At 36.5% G+C, this 23357-nt stretch overlaps 2 protein-coding genes across 2 annotated transcripts; both read left to right on the forward strand.

The window, feature by feature from the left end:
- The first annotated feature begins 3173 nt into the window (after positions 1-3173).
- On the forward strand, positions 3174-6006 carry LOC109997024 (interleukin-1 beta). Its single transcript, XM_020651384.3, has 5 exons — positions 3174-3294; positions 3687-3931; positions 4485-4649; positions 4744-4877; positions 5360-6006. The coding sequence occupies exons 2-5, from the start codon at positions 3712-3714 to the stop codon at positions 5579-5581; spliced, it is 741 nt and encodes a 246-aa protein (XP_020507040.1). The 5' UTR covers positions 3174-3294; positions 3687-3711; the 3' UTR covers positions 5582-6006.
- Positions 6007-7604: 1598 nt separating this feature from the next.
- ckap2l (cytoskeleton associated protein 2-like) lies at positions 7605-18237 on the forward strand. Its single transcript, XM_020651379.3, has 9 exons — positions 7605-7771; positions 10194-10260; positions 10359-10404; positions 10979-12219; positions 13135-13330; positions 13840-13998; positions 15197-15257; positions 15676-15835; positions 17800-18237. Exons 1-9 carry the CDS (start codon positions 7732-7734, stop codon positions 18095-18097), a joined length of 2268 nt encoding a protein of 755 aa, XP_020507035.2. The 5' UTR covers positions 7605-7731; the 3' UTR covers positions 18098-18237.
- The last annotated feature ends 5120 nt before the right edge of the window (positions 18238-23357 follow it).

Genomic DNA, 23357 nt, shown 5'->3' on the forward strand with positions numbered 1-23357 from the left:
GCTGAAAATATGTACGACGTGTCTCCACCTCCTCCCATTGCAAAACAGTCAATTTATCATCTTGGAGTTATAGTCTTCACTTGGTGCTAACCCTAACCCTAACCCTATCCAACTCACACATTTAACCAACAGATACAATGTCCAAGATCCCTCAGGTCAGTACAGTATAACATATTTGTATGTCTTGTGTTTGGAGCAGACACTTAAGGACACAAAATTGTGTTAGTGTTTGTTAAGTTTGCTGTTCATCCTCTACTCAGGCACAGCGCTGCAGGAGTTAAATTTGTCAACAGAGCTGCCAATCACGGTGTTGTACCCCTTTTAGAAGTATCTAATAACTCATTAAAAATAAACTTTATTAGTCAAATAAACACATTGTTAGATGATGATCAACCTGGTAAGGACTAACTATTAAGAGAGAAGCCATATTTGAGAAGGATTTATTTGAGCTATATTTCAGTTATATAGTTTGACCCATGTCCCATTCAGTAACATGGTGGACCTATCCTATCCTATGACCTATCCTGCAGACTTCAGTATCAGGGATCTCTCATGTCCTCCATATTTGAATGCTATGAGGATAACTAACTGTAATATTTATCATACTACGCTGTCAGACAAATGATCTATCGGTCATATTTTGGTGCAAGTGGTCTCACTCTGCTCTTTTATATCAATGTGCTCATGTTTTTTTAAGCTATGAATAAAAATAGAAAAACCATGATGACTTGAAGTGAAACATGTTCTTAGGCATTGGTGGAGACCAAAAATCGAGCTACAATTGTAGAAAATACTGGGCTCATGTTGTTGCCTGAACGTTTAGTCCAAATAAACGCTAGTGTTGTTCTTTGTCTTAATGACATGTTAACAGAAATAGTTAATTTATACATGTTTTTCCCATAGATTATTATTTTTATGAATGTTGGGAGGTAATCCTTAATGTAACTTATTGTTGCAATTTACCTTGAGAAGTGACCGCCGGGAATTAGGTATGAATGTAGTTCAAGTTAAGTTCCCTCTCAAAATCTGACCAAGTGAAAACATATTAACCATAGATAATTAAAATAAAATATTAAATATAATAATAATCACCTTTATTTACAGAGCACTTTTCAAAATCACGTCACAAAGGGCTTTACAAGGCAGCAGTAATGAAACAAATGTTAAAACAGGCAGGTCAAAGGCAAAGATTAATAAATAAACACTTTACGACAGAAAATGCATTTAAAATAACTGAAAAGACATAAAGACTTGAAGAGAAAGTAAAATTCACATAAAAAATAAAATTAAACTAAAATCAGGAAAGGCTTGTCGGTAAAAGTACGTCTTAAGAAGGGATTTAAAAGAGATTACTGACTCAGCTGACCTGATCTCCTTTGGGAGATCATTCCACAGTATTAGGACACTTCACAGCAAACGCTCTATATCCTTTTTTTTTTTTTTAGTTTTTAGTTAAGACCATGAAGACCTCTGTCAAAGGATCTCAATGTATGTGTCGGCCTATATGGAGCGCTAATTAAAGGTTGTATGTAGCTGGGAGAGCTTTAAAAGTAATCAGTAAAATCTTAAAATCAATTCTAAAACATGCAGTGTATGCAGTGTAAAGATGCTAAAACCGGAGTGATGTGGTCATGCTTTCTGATTCTTGTTAAAAGCCTGGCAGCTGAGTTCTGTACCATCTGGAGTCGATTTATAGATGTTTTTGCTCAGGGGGGTAAGAAGGCTGATACAATAATTGAGGTGTGATTAGATTAAAGTATGTAAAATCTTCTCTGGGTTTGAGAGTGAGAGGAACTTCCACTTACATCAGACAGCTGCAATTCAAGAGGAGTGACTCACATGAAAGCAGAGTAACAACATGTTAATTTTCAGTTTCTACACACTATGATTGTTGTATTACACACACACACACAACAGGAGCAACAGGGAAGTGAAGAAATGCCAGATTCAGCCGTGATTATGCAACTGTAAACAACATGCGCATCTGCTGCCGCTAGTGGAATTTTTTTCCACAATTAAAGAACAGACAAAACTCCCAAAAGCCCTCTCTGAAGACGTGAAAGAATTTGGAAACACATGTACAGAAAATGTATCATTACATATAATGAGCTTTAACTTACTTACAAAAGACAAGGTGTAAATGGACTTTAAGGCAGCTGATTTTTAACTAAATCTATTCAAAGGTATTTGAAGGGATGTTTTCAGCTGTTATTGTTTTGTGATTTGGCTCCTTTAAAAGTTTAAAAGGTGTTTCAATGGAAGTGTAGAAGTTGCTTACCTTATACTACATGATATCTATGGCAAGCATCTACCCTGCATTAAGATTACAGACATGTTTTCCTTTTAAACATTTTTGAATCTGATTCGGCCAGACAGCAGCTTTTGATTTATGACGATGCGTCTATATTAACTTTAGAGTGACTCCATCCTCCTAGCTTCATATATAAATAGACTTAGTCTTTAATAATTCAGCTGTTGACTCTTAATAAAATGATTGAATTCCTCACAATTTTGAACCTTTTTATTGAAATCTTTTACTGAATATCACAAGAGTTTATATTGTAAAAACATGAATATAAATTAAGTCATGATGTTATATGGTAAGTGGAAATGTATTTAACTTCCGGTGTTTACATTTGAACTGTGATGAAATGAAATTGTGCCATAATGATATCAATTAGCCTTACAGTTTTCCATCAGTAGATAGCTAGAAGATATCTGTAAAAAAGCTACAGAGAGGAAGAAAGTGTTTGGTTTGCATCTTTTTAAAGGAAGCATAACAACACTTTTTTTTTAAAAACATTTTCTCTTTTAAGCATTGTAGCTCCAAAGTGACTTTAATATTTTAGACTAGATCATTTTTCACGGAATTGATTTTTTGGGCAGGTCTCTTTTCATCTGAAGAATTGTATTTTGCTTTTTGTTTGTTTCAGTTTCCAACATTAAAATATTTCTTTAAAATGACCACATAGAAACGTGTAAAACCAATACCATATAATCCCTACTTCCTACAGTTTGCGTCATACTGCTATTTACGCCTGCATCAAGTGTGTCTACATATGTGCATGTGTCACTTAATCTCAGCAGTAGTGTGTAGTACAGTATTTCTTCATCACAGGCGTGTCACACAGTAAAAAGTCCATCCCACTTCCTGTGTGCTTGGGAAAAATTCCTGTGTCTGTGATGAGTATAAAAAGGCTGCAGGTTAGCACAGGTAGACAGAACAACACTGACAGGACAACTGCTGGGATCTTACACACAATAACACAACTTCCAACCAATCAGCTTTATCAGGTAACTGACTCTTATTTTTAACTTCATTTGACTCTGACAGTCTCTAACTCAAACAGATTTTGAGAAAAGGGATCTTTGTTTCTCTTGGTGACTTTTAATTGCTGGAATAATAAGGCTAATTGTCTGCTTTCATGTCTTCATCTTTATCTTTTTCAATATGGTTAGTTTTAAAGCCTTACTGTCAAGTATTTATATAGCAGAGTCATAACTGATTCAGCTAACAGAGATGCAATTAAGTCTTTAAAATGAAGAGTAAATTATTATATTTAATGCTAATAATGGTAAAAAGGGTAAAGATAACAAAAATAAGAAGTAAACCTAAAACCCAGCTTTATTTCCATGTATGTGTTGTGATGCAGTGTTACTAAGAATTGCTTTCTGTCTTCTTGCAGAACGTTCTTGATTCGAAAAACAAAGATGGATTCCAAGATGCAATGCAACATGAGCAAGCAGTGGACCCCCAAGATGCCCAAGGGGATCGACTTGGAGTATTCCCATCATCCTCTTACTATGAGGCGCGTTGTGAACCTCATCATTGCCATAGAGAAGCTGAAGAGCGGTGCGTCAGAGTCGCTGCTGAGCACCGAGTTTAGGGATGAAAACCTGCTGAACATGATGATGGAGAGCATTGTGGAAGGTAATCACACCCAAGACTACATTGCAACACTGCAGCATTACAAGCAAGGAGTTTTGTCCCAGTTTGCATGTGAAATTAGCTTCATCGTTTGTAAAGTCTGTGTTGAAAAATAAATATGTAAACCTCCCCCCAAAGCTAATTGAATATATACAGCTAAAATCTCCAAAATGGGTCATTTACCATTAGGATCACTGTCACGTGACTTACCAGTACCGAAAGGGAATAAAAAGTTTATATACTTTTGTTCAGTGTTCAAAACTTTTTGTAGCTGGATACCGACCCACTAACACTCGTTCACACTTTTACCGGTACTCTTATTTGGCCTTCTCAGAGTTTGATACTCTCCCCATTCTGTTCAATTTTATATCTTATTTATAATGGAGTTGGCAACTCGTTTACTGCTCCATAAACAACTAACTAATCAAGCGAACTCATGTTTCTGGCTCTCAAGCCCAATTTGATTGTGCATGTAGAAAAAAAGTCTATAACTGTTTTCTTTTTTCAATTCTTGCTATTTCCCATCTAATCAGTTGTTCTTCTTTCTGCCCCTCAGAGCAAGTCGTGTTTGAGCGTGGTTCAGCTCCACCAAATCAGTTTAGCAGGACGGGCATGCACCAATGCAGCGTGACTGACATCGAGAAAAGGAGCTTAGTTCTGGTCCAAAACAGCATGGAGCTCCATGCAGTGATGCTGCAGGGAGGTGCAGACAACCGCAAAGGTAATGCCCCTTTTATATTGGATGGTTAGATTGGATGGAAAATCATTCTGTAAATTATTGTGGATTTAACTTATATCCCCTGTTGTCTCCTCAGTTCAACTGAACATGTCGACCTATGTTAACCCTGCACCCAGCACCGAGGCCAGAACTGTAGCTCTGGGCATCAAAGACACAAATCTCTACCTGACCTGCCACAAGGACGGTGATGAGGCAACCTTGCATCTAGAGGTAAAACTCTTGCATAAGCCTCATTTTAAATTGGTTGAAGAATACGCTTATTACCATATTTCTCTTTTTTAAAGCTGGAGATGAGACAAAAAATTTGAATTATCTTTTCATCCTAGAGAGCTACTATGTTATGATTCAAGGATTAATTGAAATTTTGTTGTCATTCAAGGACATGCTTGTTTTCAAAAAACTTGGTACTTAAATCCCAATTAAAAATGCAACAATAATGAAAACTGTAGACACAGTGTAGATAAATCGTAATCTCTGCGTAAAAACAGATTATAAGCAGTACATAAAGCTAGACCTCCATAAATATGTGCAAGTACTAAGTAAGAATATGGGTGAGAGAACATTAATTCAAGGGACATCAATCGCACATCCAGATATATACAATAGCATCATTACAAAGAAATAGTAGCATAAAAACAGAGAGCATGATTAATCATTTGATTACACTCTAACATCAATTCTTCGCCCCTCAGGAGGTAGAGGACAAGGACAGTCTACTAAGCATCAGCTCCGACAGCGACATGGTTCGGTTTCTCTTCTACAAACAGGACACCGGACTGAACATCAGCACCCTGGTGTCTGTCCCTTACAGCGACTGGTACATCAGCACAGAAAAAGAAAACAATAAGCCAGTCGAAATGTGCCTGGAGAGTGCCCAACGCTACAGAACCTTCAAAATCCAGCGTCAGAGTTAAAACCTGTCAAAGATACCCAACATGATGAATGATTCTCATGTTGGTGAAGGTTGATCCTTTCACAAACTGAGCTCAGGTGTGAAAAAGGTCTTAAAATGTGCTATACCACTGCATTACAGAAATTAATAGTCTGCTTTTAAAAAGGCAAATGTCTCATGAGAATATCTTTTTACTGTTTGTACCAAGTACAGACAGTAAAATGCTTAATGTATTGACCTAGTCAAGTTCCACCACACGGTGGCATTGTTGTGCTTTCTTTTGAGCACCCTTCATATTTATTGCGCTGTATTACAATAACACAGTGTAAGTGCTGTTATCTATCAATCTATTTATGCAGCACAACCTTTAAGCATTAATATTTATTTGGATGTCTGCTTATTTTAACTATTTAAATGATGTGTAATTGATATTAAATAAACTCTTAAAATTCATTTGGATTTGTGTTTTATGTGCTTAAACAGGATCTGATATTTAACTTTATTCAAATTAGTAAATTAGTAAATTAAATTAGTAAAGTAATCAAGGATTAACCCTCCTCAAAATCTCAGTCATTTCTTCTGTACACAGAAAATCACTAATGGCAACCAAAGAGTATTCCTAAATTTGTATCATTCTATGTGGCCCCAGGTTGGTGAGGAAGGTGAACTTTGAGACATATTATCTATTTTTAATGATTAGTTTGTCTGTCTAGGCTATACTAGTTTATGTTAATATGAAGTAGCCTATCCTACTTAAACTTTCCCTGAGCATATTTCCATTCTTCACATCTTTATACTTCTTTCCACCACATGTGGAGGGAAGGAATTATTTAATTCATGACTCCACGTCATGAATTTGACGGCTAAATTTACTTGGCAGAATGAGGTTTTCTAAATACCATTTTTAATAATAGAAGCAATAATAATGGGGCAGCTGTTCAGTTGGTAGAGTCAATTGTCTCTCAACCGGAAGGTTGGAGGTTTGATCCCCAGCTCCTGCAGCCACGTCCGATGTGTCCTTGGGCAAGACACTTTACCCAGAATTGCCCCTACTGCTTCATCAGCTGCATATGCATGTGTATGAATGGGATTAAGTACTTCTGATGGTTATGTGTGACATGTGGTGTAAAAGTGCTTTGAGTAGTCAGAAGACTGGAAAAGTGCTAATCAAGCTCAGGTCCATTTGCCATTTACCATGGCTTATCATAGGTTGAAATATTCCAATCAAATTATCAGGAATAATGTTACAATCTGAGAGTAGCAATGTGTGGATATTTATCTTCAATACTCAACGATCTTAATAGTTTAAAATGAAGATAGGCTACCGAAATGTTATTGTGCCTCCATATTATCTGCTTCAATATATTACTGTAAAAACACGTTGTGGTGTTTTATTCATATAATAAATGGGCTTAATCAATCGATCGATCGATCGATCGATCAATCAATCAATCAATCAATCAATCAATCAATCAATCAATCAATCAACCAATCAATCAATCAATCAATCAATCAAACTTTGTTGTTCCTTCTTTGGTTCTTTATGTGGGGTGCTTGTTTGTTATTTTATTTTTCTCTATTACAAAAAACATTTGACAAACGACGCTATTATTATTACCATACCAATCTCTATTGTATTATATTAATTTCTTTTAAAACATGATATTTGACAAAAACAATAACAATGTAAGAAATGAATTATGTTTGGATTGCCCAATAAACACAAATAAATCAATCAAACTTTATTTAGCACCTTTCAGACAAATTGAATTGCAGTTCAAAGTGCTTTACGAGAATACAGAAAGAGTAAAAAAAAAGTAGTTTTAAAAATCATTATAATCATTATCATATAGGCAGCCTACAAGTTTTATAAAATAAACTCGAGGATTTCATTCCTGATGATTTCTCTCGATGATTTGTGTGTTTCTTTCTTACGGTCTACGATGTGTTTACATTCTCTACTCCAATCAAGGCAGGAGTTTCGCGCATGCGTGTTCTTTATCAAAATTTCAAATTGTCCAATCAGAGAGGAGGATAAGTTCTACCGGGTAATTTCAAAAACGGATGCGCGAGCTCCGTTGCCGTACAGAGCCTCAACATTTTGCAAACTGTCGTAACCCTAACAACACATTTTTATATTAAGTTTAACGAAGACTTTTATTTGTGACCGATATGGAAGAAGGAGAGACTGTAACGATACCGTCCCGAAAAGGTTAGTGATCCTTTGATTGGCTATTATAGTTAGCACTGGTTACTTTTTATTAGCATAGCTAACGCTACATAACAAAGCCAACAGAGAAGGCTTTACTCTGCTGGCTGAATAACTTAACTTTATGGTGCAATTTTAGTTTCGTTAATTTGTGCCAGGCAGTCAGAAAGGATTAGGAATTATATATAATTATAAAATAGAATTCCCGTTCAGTTCATACTAAATTTAAGTTCGAGTTAGCAGTATGGGCTCGTTTACAGGTTTTACTATAACAATACAGCTATAACAATATAACAATACAACTATAACAATATAACAATAAAGCTATAACAATACAGCTATAACAACATAACAATACAACTATAACAATATAACAATACAGCTATAACAACTTAACAATACAGCTATAACAACATAACAATACAACTATAACAATATAACAATACAGCTATAACAACATAACAATACAGCTATAACAATAAAGCTATAACAACATAACAATACAGCTATAACAACATAACAATACAACTATAACAACATAACAATACAGCTATAACAATATAACAATACAGCTATAACAACATAACAATACAGCTATAACAATATAACAGTACAGCTATAACAACATAACAATACAGCTATAACAATACAACTATAACAACATAACAATACAGCTATAACAATATAACAATACAGCTATAACAACATAACAATACAGCTATAACAATATAACAGTACAGCTATAACAACATAACAATACAACTATAACAATACAACTATAACAACATAACAATACAGCTATAACAACATAACAATACAACTATAACAATATAACAATACAGCTATAACAATATAACAATACAACTATAACAATATAACAGTACAGCTATAACAACATAACAATACAACTATAACAATATAACAATACAGCTATAACAACATAACAATACAACTATAACAATACAGCTATAACAATATAACAATACAACTATAACAATATAACAATACAGCTATAACAACATAACAATACAGCTATAACAATATAACAATACAGCTATAACAACATAACAATACAGCTATAACAATAAAGCTATAACAACATAACAATACAGCTATAACAACATAACAATACAGCTATAACAATAAAGCTATAACAACATAACAATACAGCTATAACAATACAGCTATAACAACATAACAATACAGCTATAACAATACAGCTATAACAACATAACAATACAGCTATAACAACATAACAATACAGCTATAACAATATAACAATAAAGCTATAACAACATAACAATACAGCTATAACAATATAACAATACAGCTATAACAATAAAGCTATAACAACATAACAATACAGCTATAACAATACAGCTATAACAACATAACAATACAGTTATAACAATACAGCTATAACAACATAACAATACAGTTATAACAATACAGCTATAACAACATAACAATACAGTTATAACAATAAAGCTATAACAATATAACAATACAGCTATAACAACATAACAATACAGTTATACCAATAAAGCTATAACAATATAACAATACAGCTATAACAATAAAGCTATAACAACATAACAATACAGTTATACCAATAAAGCTATAACAATATAACAATACAGCTATAACAATAAAGCTATAACAATATAACAATACAGTTATAACAATAAAGCTATAACAATATAACAATACAGTTATAACAATAAAGCTATAACAACATAACAATACAGCTATAACAATAAAGCTATAACAATACAGCTATAACACTATAACAATACAGCTATAACAATTCAGCTATAACACTATAACAATACAGCTATAACAATACAGCTATATCAATATATCAATACAGCTATAACAATATAACAATACAGCTATAACAATATAACAATACAGCTATAACAATACAGCTATATCAATATATCAATACAGCTATAACAATACAGCTATAACAATATAACAATACAGCTATAACAATACAGCTATAACAATACAGCTATATCAATATATCAATACAGCTATAACAATATAACAATACAGCTATAACAATACTATTCATGTTACTTGTAGTGCAAACGAAAATGATTCCCACAACCTCCTTGTCCCGTTCAGTGACTTATCTCTGATATTTTTACAAGGTGTAAGTACAAGTTTATTGTTGGAAATGGGGCTCAGTTATGCCTAAAAGTTATTTTGGACAAAGTTAAAAGAAAGTTCTGTATTGCACCCAATCTATTTTAGCTGAGTTTTAAAGAGGTACATAAAATGACTGACAAATAAAGCTCTAAAACCTGATTTAATTCAGGACAGATACAAATTTTGAGTCTGTGATATCAGTTTACAGTTTTGTGTATCAGAAAGTCACTCATGGGACTGTGTTGAACTCTTGTGTTATTTTCCACTACAGAGCTGCGTAAGCAGAAGTTGATGGAATTCTTGGAAGCAAAGGGAAAGCTGAAACAGCCCAACCCTAAGTATGAACATAAATCATTGCAAATTGATGTGCAATGGGGTTTTTAATTATTGGTTTGGTAAACAAATTCCATTATCATCTCTCATCTCAACTTCTCAGGCCATACCTCCGGGATGTCTATCAAGACAAGACATTTGCAACTCAGGTAGGTGTGGACTGTTTTTTACACATGAAATAGAGCGTGTAAAAAATGACAGCAATATTTATAACAATAAGATCAGTGTTTCTGGGTATGTAACTGAAACTCAAATTCTAATAATCAGACGCAGTGTCATTAGGGTTGGGCATATTGAGGATTTATTCGCAGCTGTTTTTTCTAGTCATTTGTTTTTCTTATTCCATTATAAAATGTCACTGTTGCCATCGTCTCAGACAGGAGCACAGCAGTTTGTTACCACCACCCTCTTCCAAAGTGGTTTAACCTACCTCACTGACTCATTACTAGAGCACAGAACATCAGAGCAGCCAGCAGATTGGAATCAAGCTACCATGCATCTCTCCGTCTTTAGCAACACTGCCCCCCATTTCTATTACCTTCTTTACCCATTTCCATCACATTTAGTGGATTGTGGTTATTTCAGGACTCAGTTTTTCAACTTTATGTCACAAAACATATTAGATGACAACAGACCCTAGCTAACTTTGAATATGATTTAGAAGTGTGGAACCTGGGCAGTGCAAGGTTACTGTCTTAACATATTGTGTATTTGTTTTCACAGATGGTTAAGGAGAAAGAGAACACGGCTCCAGCTGTCAAATTAATAAATGAACACACAAAAATCCAAACTATGACTGTGCAAGCCACAAAAAGACCCACCAGAAGAACATTTGGTGTTACAAACAAAGTGAATGTAAAAGGAAGTATGCTGACAGGACAGGGAAATGCCTGTCGTTCATCTGCAACAAGTGTCCCAGTACAGCCCAGAAAACCTACACAAAACTCTTTACTCAAAGGAACATACACTGTTTTGTCCTCCGAATCCAACACAAATTCAGCCAGCCATTTCAAAAAGAAGCCTAACAAAGAAATACAATCTTCAGATAAAACCTCTTCTAATATAGCTCGCACATCTGCAAAAAATAAGAACAGCAAATTCAACAGTGAGTTGAATGCTGCTTTTTTACGTCCAGTGAAGACAGCCAGTGTCAGGATGAGTCTTGGCCCAATTGTCAAAACTAAAACAGGACTCCTCCCTGCAGTGACCCAGCCAAGGAACAGTCAAAGTTTGAGACATCCCACTGCCTCAATATCTGCTGCCAGAACTACTTCTGTTGCCAACATGGTGCAATCAAGCACATTGTCGTCCAAGTTCATTTTCCAGAAAAAAACATTGCCTAACAAATCTCTAAGCAATCCTGTGAAAGAGAGAAGTCTTTCTACAACTGCAAGTTCCAGTACTGGAATAAAACTTCAAGAACAGAATAGGGCTAACTCTAAGTCCCTTTTTGGTAAACATTGTAATCCAAGTGGACTGAAAACAAAGTCCATCTGCTCCAATTGCACAGCAGGCCCAAATAAGCCAGACGGGAGAGTAGGGATGCTAAAACCTAATAAATTAACCAGTCAGCCTACGGACACGTCTTCAAAGCAGAAATCTGATGGAGAGCGTAAGAAGAATGAACAACCATGCAAAGTTGTCTCAAGAACATCATCTGGGCCAGCAAGCAGATGCAGCTCCAGACCTGTGAGTGGGGATATGCGAGCTGTTCTGACTGAGGTGGAAAAGAGAAGCAAGACATGTGCAGAGACAGGTGGCAAGAAGGGACACAGTTCAGATAATGCCCCTAAAATGCAAACGGGTATCAAAGGAACTGGCCCTCGAGTTATATCTCAGACAGCGCCACAGCCTGTCAGGACCGTCAGCCTCACAGGCCAGGCCAGGAAGTCATCAAAGTTTCCAGTGATCGATATTCCACAGACGGAGAGAAAGAAACTGACTGCTGTCCAGGAGGAAAGAATGTAAGTGGAAAAGTACAAGTCCTTACAAATGTATTAGTAGAAAAGTATGATATGACACCATTGAACCATTAAACTAAGCAACTAAACTTAGTAGCTACTGCAACTGACTGAAGGTTATGTTGGCTTGTGTTCTTGGCACCTGCTTGCTGCAGACGTGCAGTACCTCGTCTTTCTGTATGTGACCAACATAAGCCCTTTTTACAGTGCAATTTTGCATCAGCACTGTTATTACTCCTTAAAGCATTCATATTGATTCTGCAACGGTGTAATATTGGTGTCCTATTCAGTCGGTGGATTCACAATATGTTATAGAATTTTGGAAGCGTGAGAGGGTATAGCACAGTGTTCAGTCTTGAATTTAAAATGCTATAGTCAATGCAATTAAAAAAATATTCTTGACAACATAATTGTAGGGTGTGTGTACAGTTAGCTGTTTTTGCATTATTCTAGTTAACAGTGATATGAATCTGTGTAGGTGTACTGAGACTAGTTTCACCCACACCCATTTATGTTTCAACTGATGGCCTCATCATTCAACAAGAATGTCAAGCAGTCTAGTCCTTAATGAGTTGAGGAGGAGATTCACTTTGGCTAGATCAGTCACTCCTTGCTAAGAATCGAATCGTGAGACACACAAAGATTCCCAGCCCTAAAAGAGACTCTTCCGGTGCAATAAAAAAGGGGAAAAATAGTGGATATACTGATTGCTTGCATTTCACTTTCAGCTAACATTATGCCAGTTGATTATTATTTTTTTCCCTGCAGCTAATATATCGCCGTATCAGTCTATTGCATTGACTGGCATACTTGCCGATGCTGAATTATGAGTTTCAGGGAAAAAACACCAACACTAAATTCCATTCATTTAAATGTTGACCTTAACTTGCTCCCTCTTCTCTGTTATTTGATCTCAAGGAAAAAACTACAAGAATGGAGAGAATCCAGGGGCATTTCCTATAAGCGTCCTCCAATGCCAGTGAGAATTCAGGTCAGGCGCACTATGGCTGTGCCACAACCTTTCTGGGCCACCATGAAAGAGGAAGACGATGCCCACTCCCTCATCTCAGCTGTGGACAGATCCCTAGCTGATTGCATCATATTACTGGGCGAGGTATTCGGAAGGGGAAGGGCAATGAGAATTATTTTTTTTTTTTTTTGGACATTTTGTTTTGCTAGAGATGGGATGAATTGTAGGAGGGGTGGAGGTAATAGTTCATCAGACAAGATTGAGAGAGAAAAGTCTGTTTTCCAAATGGCCAGACTTGAAATCATGCACAAGGCTTGTTGATTTGCAGTTTTTATAGACATGAAAGCGCAAATTCACATTCCGTCCTGATAGGTATTCATCTATTTGTTCACATGAAAAGGGACAGAAATACCTGCTGCTTTGTTTTTCCAGCACACAGTGCCAATCATTGTGGGAGATGGTTTGAATTTTAGGATAGTTAATTTTTACGAATATATGATACGATTACTGGACAATTGTCAGGTGGATGTGGCAGGAGGGCTTTTAAGATGCACTTTTATTTTACCAAAAGCATTTTTGTTGAAGTAGATCGATGCTTTCCTTTCAACTTTCAACAAAGTAGACTATATTTTTCGCCTTCTTTGCACCAACAGGGTTGCCCTTCAGTCCAGGTGAAGGAGGTTCTCTCGAGGCTGCCGGTGGTGTCCCACAAGTTCGCCAAATACTGGATCTGTCAGGCCCGTCTGATGGAGCAGGAGGGCAACCTTGATGTCCTGCCAATATTTGAAGAAGCTGTGCGTGTTGTGCTAGAGGTAAGAAATCGAAAGATGTATTTTGCATAACTGTCAGTAGTTTTGCGTACTTCCAATAATAGCGGAGTATTATTATTCCGTATTCTTATCCTATGTGTATCTTTAAGGACTACAAAGTCCAGACCCCATTTCAGTCACATATGCATTTAAATTTCCCAACAGTGCAATGAAACACTTTCGTTCATTGCCTGTCTAATTCACTTTGAGTCTCCAAGAATAAACATGAGATGGGTTATTTCATTACGATTTTCATTTGCTCTTCACGGAAAATGGAATGTATTCTGTAGGATTAGACATTAAGGATATTTCTCTACTAATAATCTGAGCTGATATATCAGCCAATTCATCTTAAATGTTTAGTGAGTCACAGGCAGCTCAAGGCAGTGAGTTTTTTTGTTTAATTGGATGTATGTAACCTAAACATAACTTTGAATATTGTTAAAAATGGTTGATGACTTTGGTGTACCACAATTGCAGGCCACAAGTTTATTTTATTTTTAAAGTTTAGGAGGAAACGTCACCCCACTGGTGCTCTTTCTCCCTGTGTGTTAGTCTCTGTCAGAGTGCTGGACCCTCAAACAATATGGCAATGACAGCTTTTTCCAATATCATTCAGCCCTTGTAAATATTTTGATAAGACATCACACAATTAATGTAAAAGGTTGGATCAATCCAGTGCCAATCTCAAGTGACTGAAGGAAATTGTTACATCATTTAAAGAGATTGTTTTGGTTGTTTCTATCGGCTACATTTAAAAGTTTCTTATGATCATTTTCTGAATCAGCTGGTCATAGACTCATGTAGACTTTTGATATAGACATGTTTGGTTTTTAACAAAAAAAAACAACAACAATGAAATTAACCCCTCTGTAGTTAATGAGCAGGTTGAGAAGAGAAAACCTTTTGCTATTCATTGATCAAAGACCCAGCTCACAGGTAAACAAGGCACTTACACCTGGAAACATTAGTAGAGAATCATACATTAGATATTTGTGAAAGTTGATTATGTGTCAGCTCAGATAACAAGCTCATCTGAGATTCTTAGCATGGTGTATGTCATTTTGGAGATGGGGAGTTCTTAACTAATCTCAAGTGACATTGTTCTAGCATGTTATCAGAATAAGTGTTGTACCGTGAATGAAATTCCCCTCAAAAATCACAGTATATTCTTATGTTTCTGCCCTTCTTTTCTTTTTAGCCAGTTGACGAACTTCGAACTGTGGTGTTTGAGATTCTGAAGAAAAAGGAGGAGACCAAAGGTAGTTGGCCTGCATTTCCCTTTTTTGTAGAATCATTAACGAATCATTAACATTTCTCAGCAGTGACTAACTGTGTTGCGTTGCTAACATTGCAGAGATTACAATCTATATTTAACATTCACGTATTATGGTATATAACTTGCAGTTATTCCTTTTGTTATACTGATTATCAAGAACCTGCACCGGCCACAAATTGCGCTACATTTATATATCAGTTAATTCTAGTTAAAGTAATCAGCTAGATATGTAAATAAGCCACTGTTTCCTATTTGATATACTCAAACCACTAAAAGAGATGATAATACGCTGGCTGCAAAGCAACAGCTCCCTTAAACGAGTGCATGAATCCAACAATGAAATGATTTTTTTATCCATGGAATTGAAATAACGTTAACTCTGATTTTCATGTTTTCGTTAGCATCTGAAGAAGATGAGAAAGAGGTACAGGTTTCTTCGGTTGAAAGCTCTCCTGAGAGGGACAACAACCCAATGATGACTCCTAAACCTGTCAGAGCCCTCATCTGTGGGGAGAAAGGAGACTCATCTGTCGTCAAGTACAAGATCACAGCGACTCCTGGGTATGTTTGAGTCATTATGACAACTGTTTGTTATGCTAGCTAAAAGCTGCTAAAATGGTCTGGAGATAAAAAATAATCTGAGTGATTCTGAAGTCAATACTGTAGCAGATTGTTATAGTTACACACCAGCTATATTTATGGCCGCCCAAGAATATTTCCCAACCTTTTTTCATTTAATATTGAAATCACTGCACAAACGTGATAGAGAAAGACACATGCCAGAGAGAGAAAATATGTCAGCTGACATAAGCCCCTCCTTTACGTCTTCTTTGAAAACTTTAGCTTCTTTTGCCAATGTTTTAATATTTTGCTGCAGTGGTCGCTATGATGTGCGGCATACGTGCGGATCCCCTGATGTGATAACAGAGTATCGAGAGAAAGATTTAAAAAAACATGTGTGTAATGTACTTGAGCGTCTGTAACATACTGTTAGGGAATATTGTCAAAATCACACAACTAACAAAGCTAAAGAATAAGTCAAGTAGAAACGGGCAGCTGTGTGTAGGGGGGGGAGAGGAGAGGAGCAGCTATGTTTTGTGTGGATAAGAGAATAGAAAGGGAACGGATTTTAAATGAGCAAATTAAGTTCTTTGTAAACTAAAACATGTTAGATGATAACACACAATCACTATAAATACAAACCTAATATTAAAACTTCCCCAGGTCTGTCTCTTATAATGTGATTAAAAAACCCTCATAAATATCGAATGATGTCAGCTTTATAATCCCCCCGTATGTCGAAGGGAAAATATTTGCACTGTTGAGTACAGGACAGACTGAATGGATTGGGCGACTATGTCTGGATTACCTGCGCTCCAGCTCGCTGTCTCTCTCTCTCCTGTCCAAGACCCCCGAGGGATGCTGACACCCCCTGGGTCGGTTATCACATATGCACTCCTGAAAATGTCTAGATCATTTCAGAGGGACTGGGCTGCAGTCACCTCACAGCAAAATGGTTCCTGGTTTTGAAACCTTTCTGTGTTGAGTTTGCATGTACTCCCCGTGGGTTCTCTCCGGGTACTCCGGCTTCATCCCACAGTCCAAAGTATATGTCAGCCCTGTGATTGACAGTTTTGTCCAAACCACATCCATCTTAAAGCTGCTCAACTTCCAACTCTATATTTAAGACAATCAGTCCGCCCTGTTTCATTACAGTTGATGAAGTAAATATTGTGTTTTCACACTTGTAGAAAACTCCTGATATTTGCAGGAGGAGCTGTATGTGTGGAGGCAAACGGCCAAATTCGGCTTTTCAATCGGCTTCACCCAGAGCTTCTCCTGCCAGCCCCCTAGAATTTTTACCGCATTAACTCTGAGTGAGTTTCTTCTCCGCTCTTTTGTTGATATTGTGATTCCGTCAAACTAATCGTAGCATTGATGGAAAGGAAAATATTTTCATTATAACGTCGCATTGCAGACTCTGTTGCTTCGTCCACTGCTTCCCTGCCGTTCTTCTTTTTTTTTTAAGTCATGCCCTGCCCGACGGTAGACGCAGAAAATTCAACTACTTTTTTGAAATGGATGTTTTGCCTATGCAGAAGTGAATCCTCTGTGCACTCAGTTCAGAAATAATCTTTGAAAGTTGTTTCATTTTTGCCGTCACAATCACTCTTTTCATTTCTTTACTTTTGATGTCTATTACATAAGTCCTAAACAGCTGGTTTATTATTTTTACAGTCTATGGTTTGAATAGTTTCCTGCATGTATGCTATAATAAGTAAATACATATAATAAAAAATGAAATGAATAATTAATACATTTATATAAAAAAAATAAAAATCACAGGGAAAGGGTTGTCTGACTGCACACATTAAATTATTCAGAATACCTGGACTGACTATGTAATGTCAGGTTGGTCCTTTTTTAAGTGGACCTTTTTTTGTTTTTCCCTGATCGAGGTGTTGTTAAGAATGAAAAATGTTTAAAACTGAGTTTTGTTTTGTATTCTCTTCATTTTCCCTCAGCGGCCCTCCAAGCCAAAAGAGAGAACCGACACGAGTCAATGGCCAGGAGGTTCGCTTCTTTACCCCTGTTAGACGCTCTGTGCGAATTGAGAGAGCCTCTCTTCATTACCCCGCGTCCCTCCAAGACCATGATCTATGTGTTGCCTCCTACAACGACCTGATCTACGAGGAGGATAATGAGAGAAGTGTAGAGCAGAAGAGTGGGGAAACCAGCCCGTCTCCCATGTATGTCTACAGGCAGAACGAAGCGCTCAAAGACAAGGTGGTCGTCCAACTAGTCTGCGATGAAGGTGTTTAGCTTCAGGAGCTTAATTTATCTCCAGTTAGCAGTTGAGGCTTCTTTCAGATTCATCATATGTCTCTGGTCAGATGCTAATATTATGTTTCTATAAACAATGTGTTGTATATACTAATGTAAAATAAATGTCTTTGTTTTTACATCTAGTAATACATCTTACATCTTACTTTTTTGGTCCTTATACCTACTCCAAAATGTTGCTCTTTTTTTAAAAAGAATTGTTAAATTCATATACAAATATGAATAAAAAATCAGAAGTCCGTGGCACACTGAAAATAACTTCACTATATCTTTATCGTGCGCGAACAATGCGTTTCACCTGTAGCTTTCTCAGGTATGCCCAGCACAATAATAATAATAATAATAATAATAACTTTATTTATATAGCACCTTTAAAAACACAGGTTTACAAAGTGCTTCGACAAACAGCAAAGGCAAAAACAAGAACAAAGCAAACTAAACCAAACACAGAAGAACATAAACAGCAAGAACATAACAAATGCAAAATACTAAAAATAATTAAATACAATTCAACAGAAAAGAACCCATATTGCAAGATACCCAACAGACATATATATAACTCGACCATCACAAGAACCATCATAAGAACCCAGGAAAAACAAGAACCCAACAACACGAGCTGAGACCAAGAGGACCAAAGATTTAAAAATATGTATGAAACTAAAAGCAATAAGAAGGTTAGAGCAGTAAAAGAAATAGAAACAAGTGAAGAAATTATCAAAAAACAATAATAATAATAATAAAAAGAATATATACATATAAAACATAAATAGACAAAGTAAATAAAAGGACAGTAAGAAGTAAAAGAAGATAAAAATAGTAAAACCAGTAAGAAAGACATTAAGAAGACGACATCACATAAAAGCAAGTCTGGAAAAGTACATTTTAAGAAGGGATTTAAAAGAATTGAGGGAATCTGCAAGTCTTATCTCCTCAGGGAGGTTGTTCCGAAGTTGAGGGGCCCTGACGGAAAAGGTCACCTTTAGTTTTAAGTCTCGACTTTGGAACGACCAGGAGGCCCCCACCTGAGGATTTAAGACTGCGGGCTGGCTCATTTGGTGTCAGTAGCTCTGTTATATAGCTTGGAGCCAGCCCCTTCCGTGCTTTAAAAGTAATGAGTAAAAGCTTAAAATCAATTCTAAAACTTACAGGAAGCCAATGTAATGAAGCTAAAATTGGAGTGATGTGATGTTGTCTGTTACAACCAGTAAGAAGCCTAGCTGCTGCATTTTGGACTAGCTTGAGGCGAGACAGTGACAGCTAAGATCTAAAGGAATTCAAATTGGGCCCTCCCCTCTATCTGCTGCTAAAAGAAGGTCATTGGTTACCTTGAGGAGGGTGCTGTGCTGTGCTGTGACAAGCTCTAAAACCGGATTAGAATTTCTCAAAGAAGTTATTTTCAGTCATAAAAGATAAAAGTTGTGTGGTAGAACTGGGCCTGCAGAAAATCAGCAGAAAGAGAAAACCCTCCGAACCTTGGGACGAGAGTAAATAAAAGAGACTTTCAGAAACTGTTGAGTTGCTAAGTCACCCAGTTTATTACATGCAGCATGGAGAGAAGTTCAGCTATGCGTACAGGATACACAAAGTAAGTTCTCTGCCCGCTCTTGGGGCATACAATCTTTATATACTTGAGCATATAGTGTGATCGAAACTTACAGAGGAGGATCAAAGAAACAGGTGCAGCTTTATCTGTGTCAGCACCTTGTGGTCAGTGTATAAATATGTGAATGTAGCAGTAACTTGTCCTTGAGAGTTTAAAAAATAGTCCTTATAAGGAGCTGTTGTTGAGTCTGTGTACGTGAAATAAAACACCTGTGGTGAGGTGAGTATCGTGCAAGGTTTGTGTGTTGCAGTGGTCATATAAGGACACGGTGCATGTATACGTGATATGTGTAATGCTATGTGTAATGCATTGGATCAGTTAATGAGCAAACATAAAAGTATAAAGAATATAAGATTCCACAGTTGTGTTGAAACCACCTTTTCTAAAACTTTTGATAAAAATTGAAATTTTGAGATTGGTCTAAAATTGTTAAAATCAGTGGGATAAAGGTTGGGTTTCTTTAAAAGTGGTTGGACCACAGCATGTTTAAAAGCAGAGGGGACTACACCTTCCGCAAAGAACTATTAGTAATGAACTGAACCAATTAGACCTAATTTGAAAGGTCCTTCAAAATCAACATTGATTGATCTAATTTTTACCAATAGAAGGGACAAAATTACAGCCTCGGGCTCTTCTCCCTAGACATCAGTGACCATTGTCCTCTGGCATGTATAAGGAGTACTAGACTAGCAAAATCTAAGCCCAGGATTGTACTCAAGAGAAATTTCAGAAATCTTAATGAACAAGTGTTTTTTAATGACATTGTGAACAGTAATATATGTCAAACATCTGAAATACCTGATGTGGATCATGCACTTGAATATTTTACAAATACATTTCTTAAAATTATTGACAAGCATGCACCTTTTAAAAAGTTAAGGGTTAAAGATAGATCAAGCCCATGGTTCTCCACTGAATTATCATTACTCTTAAAGGAAAGGGACAAAGCCTGGGCATTAGCAAGAAAGACAGGCACAGCAGCCCATTGGCTTTTATTCAGACAACTCAGAAATAAATGCACATAATCACTGAGAAAAGCTAAAACCTCTTATCACCAGGAGTTGATTTCTAGTTGCTCTTCAAACCCATCAAAATTTTGGCAGGGAATATAAACAAAAATAAATCCTCCCCATCTCTCCCTTCTTATGTTATTTTAAATGAAGGCCAAACAAATAAAACTTCAGATATTTGCCGTGCTTTTAACCTCCATTTTGCTGCTTCTGAGAGTCAGTTTGAAACATTGTACTCTGGAAACACTTTTAATATCCAGCCGCTGGCTCATATTCCTACTTCCCACAACCATTCCCCTAAATTTACTATACAGGCCTTCACTTCATCTGCTGTAATGGAGGCTCTGCACTCTATAGATATTAGGAAAGCAAGGGGAGAAGATAATCTAGAGCCGTACCTTTTAAAACTCTGTGCCCTTCTAATCAAGGAACAAATTTCCTATATTTTTAATCTTTCAATCACCACTGGAGTTGTCCCTCAGGTTTGGAAGTCAGCACACGTCATCCCTCTGCATAAGGGCGGCGACAAAAACAAACTCAACAACTACTGGCCGATCTCCAAACTGTCCAGCCTCTCTAAAATCCTGGAGACATTAGTCAACAATCAGCTAAAATCATATTCTGTATTAAGTCCTCACCAGTCTGGTTTCAGAAAAAAACACAGCACCACATCAGCAATTACCTTTGTCATAAATAATATTGTATCTGCTGTCGATCAAGGGAAATACTGTGCTGCCCTCTTTGTTGATTTAACTAAAGCGTTTGACACTGTTGATCACACCATACTCCTGCAGAGGCTACATGATGTTGGTTTTGACAACTCCTCATTTAAATGGTTCCAGAATTATCTGTCTAATAGATTGCAATGTGTGACTGTACAATCTGATCGCTCTGAATACTTACCACTATCAAAAGGGGTTCCACAAGGTTCTGTATTGGGTCCTGTGCTGTTCACGACCTATATTAATAATATTGCTTCTGTATTTACAAATTCTAAGGCCCATCTCTACGCTGACGACACAGTTTTGTATTGTTTTGCTGAGACTGCACATTTAGCAATGGAAACTTTACAAGAAGCACTTCACAAATTACAAAATGCACTCCTTGATTTAAAATGATTACTGAATGCAGACAAAACTAAATACATGCTCTTTACACGAGCCAGAAATACCACAGACAATGACTTGCATATAACAACTCTGGAAGGTCACAATATTGAAAGAGTAGCCCATTATAAATATCTTGGCATCTGGTTGGATCAATCCCTTTCATTTAAATTTCACATTGATACATTATCCACTAAACTACGACAGAAAATTGGATACTTGTACAGAAACAAAGTGAACTTCCCCTTAGTGAGTAGAAAGCGAATAATTGAAGCCATCTTCCCATATTTTCTGGACTACGGGGATGTCATTTATAGACATGCTTCTGCCTCCACCCTAAAATCATTAGACACAGTTTATCACTCCGCCCTCAGATTTATCACTGGTGACAAATATTCCACTCATCATTAAAGTTGGTTGGCCTTCACTAACAGTTAGATGTGAATGGCATTGGCTGCTATTTATTTATAAATCACTTGCGGGTAATCTACCAGCATACATCACTTCTTTATTAATCTGGGTTGATAATCAGTATCAGACTCGATCAAGTGACTGGCTAATGTTAACGGTTCCACATGTAAAAACGAACTTTGGGAAAACATCCTTCACCTCTTGTGCTGCACACACCTGGAACACAATACAAAACACATTAAAACTCAATACAATGGTTACCATGGGTCAATTTAAAAACTTGATCACAGCTCACTGTACTCATGAGTGTAAATTTTATTAACTGTAGTTACCTGCTTACTGCTTATTCTTCTGGTCTTATAATCTATGTATTCTGTCTTCGTTGTTTTTTGTCTTTTTTGTCTTTTTTGTCTCTTATTCGTTTTAATTGTACTCTTGACGTCATTGTAAATGAGGGCTTGCCCTCAATGATTTCTTGAGAATAAATAAAGGTAAAATGAAAAAATGAAATGAATAATGGATAAAATACTGGGTCCAACTGTGTTAAAAACCTCTTTGAGAAACGTTGTGGGAATAAAATCAATGCTGCACGTAGCTGATTTCATGTGGGTTAAAATTTCAGATAAAAAGGTCAAGGACACCGGCTCAAAATTGCTAAAATAACTGTGAAGTGCCCTGCTGGTGTCTAAAATACGGTCTGGGGGGATGATTTGTTGCTAATTTGTTCCTAATGTCCTTGACTTTATTAGTAGTCAATAAAGTCTTCCTTCTTTTATTCATGGTTTGATCCTGCAACCTTGAGCACCTGGGAGCGTGTTTAGGCTGTGCACGGGGTACCCTGTTGATCATATACAAATATCATAACCAATAATTTGTATAAACTTTAACTGGACCAAATGCTAACATAAAAAAATAATGTCTGCCTTGAGTCTTTCGATTGAGGAGGAGGATGCATTGGCTACAGTACACGGGATATCTGCTGGTTACTACAGAAATATTGACTGCTGCCCAAAGATTAAAAATGATGTTGTATGCTTTCCATTAGGTACATGAGATTGACCAAGCAATGATTTTTCTGTACTAAATTACAAAATAAGTTGTCTTGA

The sequence above is a fragment of the Labrus bergylta genome, chromosome 2 (genome assembly GCF_963930695.1).
Source record: "Labrus bergylta chromosome 2, fLabBer1.1, whole genome shotgun sequence".
NCBI lineage: Eukaryota > Metazoa > Chordata > Actinopteri > Labriformes > Labridae > Labrus > Labrus bergylta.

What these genes read in the sequence shown, in the direction of transcription:
- LOC109997024 (XM_020651384.3), top strand. Translation starts at nt 3,712, where the DNA reads ATGGATTCCAAGATGCAATGCAACATGAGCAAGCAGTGGACCCCCAAG. An exon ending in GATGGAGAGCATTGTGGAAG is followed by an intron (nt 3,932 to 4,484) that starts GTAATCACACCC and finishes TCTGCCCCTCAG; the next exon opens with AGCAAGTCGTGTTTGAGCGT. An exon ending in AGGCAACCTTGCATCTAGAG is followed by an intron (nt 4,878 to 5,359) that starts GTAAAACTCTTG and finishes TTCGCCCCTCAG; the next exon opens with GAGGTAGAGGACAAGGACAG.
- ckap2l (XM_020651379.3), top strand. Translation starts at nt 7,732, where the DNA reads ATGGAAGAAGGAGAGACTGTAACGATACCGTCCCGAAAAG. An exon ending in CTGAAACAGCCCAACCCTAA is followed by an intron (nt 10,261 to 10,358) that starts GTATGAACATAA and finishes TCAACTTCTCAG; the next exon opens with GCCATACCTCCGGGATGTCT. An exon ending in GCTGTCCAGGAGGAAAGAAT is followed by an intron (nt 12,220 to 13,134) that starts GTAAGTGGAAAA and finishes TTTGATCTCAAG; the next exon opens with GAAAAAACTACAAGAATGGA.